Below are 8,909 nucleotides of genomic sequence, written 5' to 3'. Positions count from 1 at the left end.
CCTTGATGGACAGAGTGGATTGGGAGAGTGAGAGCCAGGGACAAGGACAAAGCTTGGGAGTGGGCCAAAGGTGGAGGAATCTCAGCTGATATTGTGTCAGCTAAAATGGCAAAGCAAGGAGGATGCTGAGAAGAGCAATGAGGAGATAAGCTGGATTCAGTGAATGGATTCAAAGATGGGGAGGAGGAGATAGGGTAATGAGAAGGAAAAAAAAAGACAATTTTGTACCTCTAATTCCAACAAACTTTAGGCATGTAAAGATGGCTGAAAAAGCCTTTTGAGATGCTTCTGGCCATCTTGCATTGGAGAAAAAGAAAGCTAACGGAAATTTTTTTATTTATCTCTTATTAGAAGAATTAAGGGCAGTAGGCATTTGGTTTCTTAGATATCAACATGATTGGTTGATTCAGTCACTTGGGAGGACAAAAGCATTAGTTGAGCTAGAAGCCTATGGTAGAGACACAGACCAGACAATTCCACGTGTAAGTACTAGTTAAACTAAAACCAACATTCTGGAATAAAATATTAATAGCAATCCTGAAACTTGAGACCATGTCCATGGTGAAACCACTCTCTAAGACAGAGCCAGTTGAAGGTTATATGGTGATTATCAAAGTTCTTCAGTGCTTCCCATATTCCCTTTTAAGGCCTTTCTCCTCAGGGTCCCAGTGTCTGTCATGCTAAACCCAGCTGCCCAAGAACCACCTTTATGGGTAGGTTCCTATATGTCCCAGTTTGCCTGAGAGACTCTTGGCATATGCCTACAGTCTTGACATCATTATTAACAGCACCTCCCTTCACTCTCATGAGTATCCTGCTTCATCAATTATATGGTTGTTCTGATTGCCCATCACCCAGGTGGTGCCCTGACTCTACTACTCTCTCCTCTCCAAATGTAGTAATGTAAACCCAATGTGTAAGGAAAATGCTCATCGTAAAATCCTCTTCAAGATAATTTCCAAAGTGATTTCCAAAAACAATCCAAGAAGAGAGGCAAATTATAGAAGGGCAGTGCCAGAATGGCAGCAGTTTATGTTTGATAATCAAACGCTATGTACTAGTTGGGTGACCTTGGGCAAATCAGTTAATATTGCTGAGCTATGTCTTCACTCGTAAAATGGGACAATAGATCACCTTTATTTCCTTAATTAGACTATTATGAGGGTCCAATATTATGAAAGACTCTTGTAATGTGTACCACAGCAGGCTTAGCAAGAAAACAATAATTGCACTAAAGTCTTAATGTGTTATTCTTCCTAGGTGTGTCTGCATTTCAACATTCCTTCACCCTCCAAGTTTCAGACTTTGGCAGCTAATCAATTACTCTGCCATTGTAGTATTCTATATAACAACAAATAGAAAAATGCTGCTTCTACCATCTTAGAAGCTATTTTGCTAAAAAGCTAAGGTGCTAAAAGCTAAATGTGCAGTTAAATTATTGCAAAACTCAGTAATTGGCAAATACAGTCATGGTGGGGTGCTTAGACAGTTGAGAACAAGACCTGAATTATTTATTTTAAAAATGTAGAGAAAAGGCAGCAAAGGGGAATTTTCAATTCTGATTCTTGGTATATTTTAGAACAATGATTTGTTCTTTCTTATAATTTCAGGTGTTTTCGATGTGGACATGGAAGAGACACTTTCTTATCTTTTTTAATATAATCCTAATTTCCAAACTCCTTGGAGCTAGATGGTTTCCTAAAACTCTGCCCTGTACTGTCACTGTGGATATTCCAAAGAACCATGTGATCGTGGACTGCACAGATAAGCATTTGACGGAAATTCCTGGAGGTATTCCCACCAATGCCACAAACCTCACCCTCACCATTAACCACATACCAAACATCTCCCCAGCCTCCTTCCACAGACTAGAGCATCTGGTGGAGCTTGATTTCAGATGCAACTGTGTACCTATTCGACTGGGGTCAAAAGATAACATATGCACCAAGAGGCTGGAGATTAAACCCAGAAGCTTTAGTGGACTCACTTATTTAAAATCCCTTTACCTGGATGGGAACCAGCTTCTAGAGATACCTCAGGGTCTTCCACCTAGCCTACAGCTTCTGAGCCTTGAGGCCAACAGCATCTTTTCCATCATGAAAGACAATCTAACAGAATTGGCCAACATAGAAATACTCTACCTGGGCCAAAACTGTTATTATCGAAATCCTTGTAATGTTTCATTCTCAATCGAAAAAGATGCCTTCCTAAACCTGAAAAAGTTAAAAGTGCTCTCCCTGAAAGATAACAATGTAACTGCTGTCCCCACTGTTTTGCCATCTACTTTAACAGAACTCTATCTCCACAACAACCTCATTACAAAAATCCAAAAAGATGATTTTAGTAACCTCAATCAATTGCAAATTCTTGACCTAAGTGGAAATTGCCCTCGTTGTTATAATGTCCCATTTCCTTGTACACCTTGTGAAAACAATTCTCCCCTACAGATTCATCTAAATGCTTTTGATGCATTGACAGAATTAAAAGTTTTACGTCTACACAGTAACTCTCTTCAGCGTGTGCCCCCAAAATGGTTTAAGAACACTAAAAACCTTGAGGAACTAGATCTTTCCCAAAACTTCCTGGCCAAAGAAATTGGAGATGCCAAATTTTTGTATTTTCTTCCCAACCTTGTCCAATTGGATCTGTCTTTCAATTATGATCTTCAGGTCTATCATGCATTTATGAATCTATCAGATACATTTTCTTCACTGAAAAACCTGAAAATTTTGCACATCAAAGGATACGTCTTTAAAGAGCTGAACAGCCTTAATCTCGCCCCATTATATAATCTTTCAAAGCTTGAAGTTCTTGATCTTGGCACTAACTTTATAAAAATTGCTGACCTCAGCATATTTAAGCAGTTTCAGAGTTTGAAAGTCATAGATCTTTCAGTGAATAAAATATCACCTTCAGGAGAGTCAAGTGAAGTTGGCTTCTGCTCTAACACCAGAACTTCTGTAGAAAGTCTTGGATCCCAGGTCTATGAATCAATACATTATTTCAGATATGATGAGTATGCAAGGAGTTGCAGGTACAAAAACAAAGAGACTCCTTCTTTCATGCCTTTTAATGATGAGTGCTACTCATATGGGCAGACCTTGGACCTAAGTAGAAATAATATATTTTTTGTCAAGTCCTCTGATTTTCAGAATCTTTCCTTCCTCAAATGCCTAAACTTGTCAGGAAATACCATTGGCCAAACTCTTAATGGCAGTGAATTCAAGCCTTTAACGGGGCTGAAATATTTGGACTTCTCTAACAACCGGCTTGATTTACTCTACTCAACAGCATTTGAGGAGCTTCAACAACTGGAAGTTCTAGATATAAGTAGTAACAGCCATTATTTTCAATCAGAAGGAATTACTCACATGCTAAACTTTACCAAGAACCTAAAGGTTCTGAACAAACTGATAATGAATGACAATGACATCTCTACCTCTGCCAGCAGGACTATGGAGAGTGAATCTCTCCGAACTCTGGAATTCAGAGGAAATCACTTGGATATTTTGTGGCGAGATGGTGATAACAGATACTTACAATTCTTCAAGAATCTGCTAAAATTAGAGAAATTAGACATCTCTAAAAATTCCCTGAATTTCTTGCCTCCTGGAGTTTTTGATGGTATGCCTCCAAACCTAAAAAATCTCTCCTTGGCCCAAAATGGGCTAAAATCCTTCAATTGGGGAAGACTCCATTTTCTGAAGAATCTGGAAACTTTAGACCTCAGCCACAACCAACTGACAACTGTCCCTGAGAGATTATCCAACTGTTCCAGAAGGCTCAAGAAACTAATTCTTAAGAATAATCAAATCAGGCATCTGACAAAGTATTTTCTACAAGATGCTTTCCAGTTGCGATATCTGGACCTTAGCTCAAATAAAATCCAGGTTATCCAAAAGACTAGCTTCCCAGAAAATGTCCTCAACAATCTGGAGATGTTGCTTTTGCATCATAATCGGTTTCTATGCACCTGTGATGCTGTGTGGTTTGTCTGGTGGGTTAACCATACAGAGGTGACTATTCCTTACCTTGCCACAGAAGTGACTTGTGTGGGACCAGGAGCACACAAAGGCCAGAGTGTTGTCTCTCTGGATCTATATACCTGTGAATTAGATCTGACTAACCTGATTCTGTTTTCACTTTCCATATCTACAGCTCTCTTCCTCATGGTGGTTATGACAGCAAGTCACCTCTATTTCTGGGATGTATGGTACAGTTACCATTTCTGTAAGGCCAAGATAAAGGGGTATCAGCGTCTGATACCAACAGACTCTTGCTATGATGCTTTTATCGTGTATGACACTAAAGACCCAGATGTGACAGAGTGGGTTTTGGATGAGCTGGTGGCCAAATTGGAAGACCCAAGAGAAAAACATTTTAATTTATGTCTTGAGGAAAGAGACTGGTTACCAGGGCAGCCAGTTCTGGAAAACCTTAACCAGAGCATACAGCTTAGCAAAAAGACAGTGTTTGTAATGACAGACAAGTATGCAAAGACTGAGAATTTTAAGATAGCGTTTTACTTGTCTCATCAGAGGCTCCTGGATGAAAAAGTAGATGTGATTATATTGATATTCCTTGAGAAGACCTTTCAGAAGTCCAAGTTCCTCCAGCTCCGGAAGAGGCTCTGTGGGAGTTCTGTCCTTGAGTGGCCAAGAAACCCACAGGCTCACCCATACTTCTGGCAGTGTCTGAAAAATGCCCTGGCCACGGACAATCATGTGGTGTATAGTCAGGTGTTCAAGGAAACCGTCTAAGCTTTCTTTGCAAGATGTGACTGCCTAACTTACCAAGGATATGCCTGGCTCCCTAGATTTGCTCATAAATGTTTCACCAAAAGAGTGTTTTGAAATTCTCTAAGAGCTGGGATTGTCCATATTAGAGGAGAGTCACCAATGTCCAACAAAGGAGTTAAAAAGATGGGATTTATTAATATATGATGCATTGAGTCTTCTTTCTCATCTCTCTGTGTCTCCATTCGCACTTGAGTCTCTCCCCTCAGTGCTTGTATAAAATGCTGTTGGCAGAAGGGTGCAAGTAGAGAACATGGGGCTCTGATTCTCCTGTAATTGGGTGATGAAATATACACACAGTCATGAAATTGGGAAGAACCACACTTCTACCCTTAAGAAGTACTGGTATGTTCATAAATAGGGAGAAAAAATGTTCAAGCTCTGTCTGTATGACACCAAAATGTACCAGACTTAGTTTACTGAAATAAAAACTCAGTTAACGCCTCAACCAATTGCTTCCATATCATCTAGCGCCCCCTTCTGTGCAGACCCAGTGTTGGTGGCACCTCTCGCTCAGTCTTTTCCCTTGGGCCTGCCGCTGGGTTCCATGGGGAAACAGTGAGGAACATGTTTATCATCGATGGATATTGTCCACCTACAAATGGAAAAACATTAAAATGATCTGCCTTTCTACAAAGTGACACTCTTTCCCTTTGATGATAATTTACCTGCTTAAATGTTTTGTCTGCACTGCAAAGTACTATATCCAAAGTAAAATTCCCTCATCTAATGATCTTTCGAACTGCTTTGTTGACTAATGCCATAAATTTTAAATATCTGCAACCTTGAGGTACCAACATTAGATGGTTTTGATGGTAAACCCTAAAGGTGGACACAAAGAACATGTACCTATTATTTATAGGTTTATCAGGGATGACAATTATTTGAATGAAAATTATGTGGATTCCTTTCCCTTTTTTGAAGTGGAGAGAAACTGAGGTTACAGGCCTTAACACTGAGAAAGCTTCAGTGTGAACTTCAGCTTTCATATTCAAAAACAACGGAAAGGACCAAGACATTCTTAAGACACACATTCACCTGGGTAAAAATTCATATGAGTTCAAAGTTTGAAACCTGACCAATTTGCTTTATTTCATGAAAGAAATTATCTACAAAGGTGTCTGTGCCATCTGGAAAATGGTGTGCATGGGTTCAGATCCCACAGCATTGGCTTGGAGACACTATTTCCCTCCTGTGTGGAAATGCCAAAGGTTTTACTTTAAGTATGGCTGGGAATACACAGTATATAAATTATTTCCAAAGGACATTTAATCAATTAATAAGGGCCACAAATTTACAAATTAATCTCTGGAATGAATAGAGACATAATTAAGTTTCTGGAGTCAACTATTTCACAACTTCTGTAAGCTTTGTTGTGCTTAATTGGTTCCTTTCTTCTTCAATGAAAACAAAGATAATGTCATAAAAAATCAGCGTTTGGCCACTGTAAATTTTCTTCTATTAAAACACATAAATACATAAAATTTAAGCTATTTGGGAGATTTATAAAACCATAAATCACTTGAAAACAACTTAAACATCTTCTGAAATGGATCAAGAGGAAGGGAAACTAAAAATAAAGCAACTCAGAAACCACAGAGTATTTCGACATGAGGTTAAGCACAGTGGTTTATTGTAGGAAAACAACCAAGGGCACACCAACAGATGGTTTTTGTTTTAATTCCTTTGTAATCTTGACAAGTCACTCTTTTAACTTTCTGAGGGTCCTTGGTGGAGTTTTGTAGGACTGGAGCTGTTTGTAGATGGCTCAGATCAAAGGCCACCACCTCAGGCTACCTGGAAAACGTGACTTTGAGGTGCCCACAACGCTCGGACCAGCCTCTGGTTGGCTCCATCCTGGGAGGGACTCCCAGATTCTCCATGAAACCTGCTCCACTGTCAAGGCCGGGCCCCTAGCCCCTTTCAACCCTGGACCTGGCGACGGCACATGCTTCTTCCTCAGACAGATACTGCACCTCAGCATGACTTGGGCATTTTTAGGATCTAAGCCAAGGGAGGCATTGGGAAGGGCAAATGTTATGGCTGAGAAAAGGGCAAAACTAGTCTCTGCAGTTTGTCGAGGAGAGAGAGGTCTGATTATAGCCCCGTTCCGGAGTCAGGTTTGTTCGGCTCCCTCCTTGTGTCTATTTCCAGCTCTATCTCTCTGGACACTCTTTTAGGTCCAGATGGCCTCTTACATGTAGTCAGGGAATATAGAGGACATAAAGGGACATAGTGACCTGAGAACATGAGCATCTTGTGCACATCTCTAAAGAGGCTGTGATGGGGGTAGTAAGAAGTGTGTGATGAGGAACATACACACTCTTTTTTTTTTTTGTGACACCTTTTCCCCTCCCATAAAACATGCTTTTTATTTACTTCCTTCTTCTCATCCTAACTCGGGTGAACAAGAGAAGTAGGTTTCACATCCCTCTAGTTATTTATGGCCCAATTTTAAAATGGGCATGGGGCTGAGGTTGGAATTTTTCTTCCACCTCTTCTGCACATGCTCAGTGAGCAGGAACACTGGTCATGGGAAGGTTTAGTAGACAGGCTGTGGGCGTGCACCCCTCCTTGGAGCTTTGGGGCACTACGCCCCAGGACTAGTTAGTTGTGGCACATACTGCTGGTTGCATCTGCTGGAAGGTGGAGCCCTTGACCCTAAAGAACATTGGAAACTATTTTTACCATCTAAAGTATAGTAGCACATGGGAGGGAAATGACCAAAGAACACGATTGAGGGCACTCAAAAAGAGATGTGTTTTAGAGAACATCAACACAGAAAATTCATCTATTTTACTGAGTTAATGTCATGAAGGGGAACAAGAGACCCACTGACCCACCAACCAACATAGCAAAGGGGAAGAGGAGGGTTAAAAAGAGAAAAAGTCCCAAAGCCATGATGAATGAGATTGAGTGGAAAGAGCCCTGGTGACACAGGGGCCATCCATGCTGCTGAGAATGAAATTACAACAGGCCAGTGTCACACTGCTTCAGGTTTTCTTTCTTTCTCACCTTTCTTCTCACCAACCCCCACCCAGTTTTCTTTTTGGCTCTAGACAGCCCCGGCAGGCCTCATGTAACGCACAAGAATCAAAGAAGGCAGCCGTTGTTGCAGGTGGGTTCTTCTGTTTGGAAGGGGTGGTTTTGTCTGCACTTCTGGTTTAAAACCTATCTCCCTCTCACACACGTGGTAAATCCCCACCTGCTTCAGTGAGCGTGGCCTTCTATAATCCACTCAGTGAAACCTTCCCGGGGTGACGCTGGCTGGACTCTCTGCCACATTCAAATTCATGTTCTTTCTACTTATCTCCACTTTCAAGCATGGGAGTAAAGAAACTAGATAGGACCTAGTGCTCTGCCTTTGAGATTTCCCCTAATTTTGGCTTGTAATTCATTTCTATTGCATTTGTCATGATATTTCGGGGGCTGCATGTCTTCGTATGTTTATCCTGTCCCCTCTCGGTGATTTATATTAATGAAATGTTTTGGAAACGCTCAAACTTAAAATGACTGAGAAGGTTTGAGTTGCAGCATCTCACAATGAACACCCTCCAGAAATAGTCTGGTAGGATCGTGAGGGAAAGAGGAAGTCCTGGAGGCCTCGTGACAGTTTTCAGACATCCCTAGAGCAAAGATGAGGCAGGTGGTGGCTTCCACAGAAAAACTGCTCTCAATGTTCTTCTGGCTGGTGGCAATTCCTGGGGCTAAGGCTAGACAGAGATGGCTAAGATGCCACTTTGCTCTTGATGACATATATGACTGCTTGACTTCTCACTGGCCAAGGTGATGCCATGGGACGTAGATTCCAGGGACTTTTCTAACAGTGAATTGAACAAGTTGACATCTTGAGCAACAGAAGCGTGTAGTAACGTCTCTGTGAACCCATATCTGAGGTCCATTGTCTAGGGGACCACACTGCTGAGACGATCACTTGGGCTGTTTTGGGAGGAACTGACCCTACCCAAAAACTAGGCTGTTGTCCTGCCATCACCCCTGGGACAATGGTAACATCCCCGGGCCAAGTCCAAATGGAGTCCTACCAAGCGGGACTTAGTAACAGGTGACATGCATTGAATAAAACACTTTATAGCTCCCATCTCTCTCCTAGGC

At 41.3% G+C, this 8,909-nt stretch overlaps 1 protein-coding gene across 1 annotated transcript; it reads left to right on the top strand.

Annotated features, from left to right (window-relative positions):
• The first annotated feature begins 1,583 nt into the window (after positions 1-1,583).
• Positions 1,584-4,775, top strand: TLR7 (toll like receptor 7). The gene is given in 1 exon segment (XM_069463717.1): positions 1,584-4,775. A coding segment is annotated over 1 exon segment (3,177 nt). The 3' UTR covers positions 4,761-4,775.
• The last annotated feature ends 4,134 nt before the right edge of the window (positions 4,776-8,909 follow it).

Source organism: Eulemur rufifrons, chromosome 30, assembly GCF_041146395.1.
Source record: "Eulemur rufifrons isolate Redbay chromosome 30, OSU_ERuf_1, whole genome shotgun sequence".
Taxonomy (NCBI): Eukaryota; Metazoa; Chordata; class Mammalia; order Primates; family Lemuridae; genus Eulemur; species Eulemur rufifrons.
Note: the sequence above shows the minus strand (reverse complement) of the source record. Positions and strands in the feature narration are given on the sequence as shown.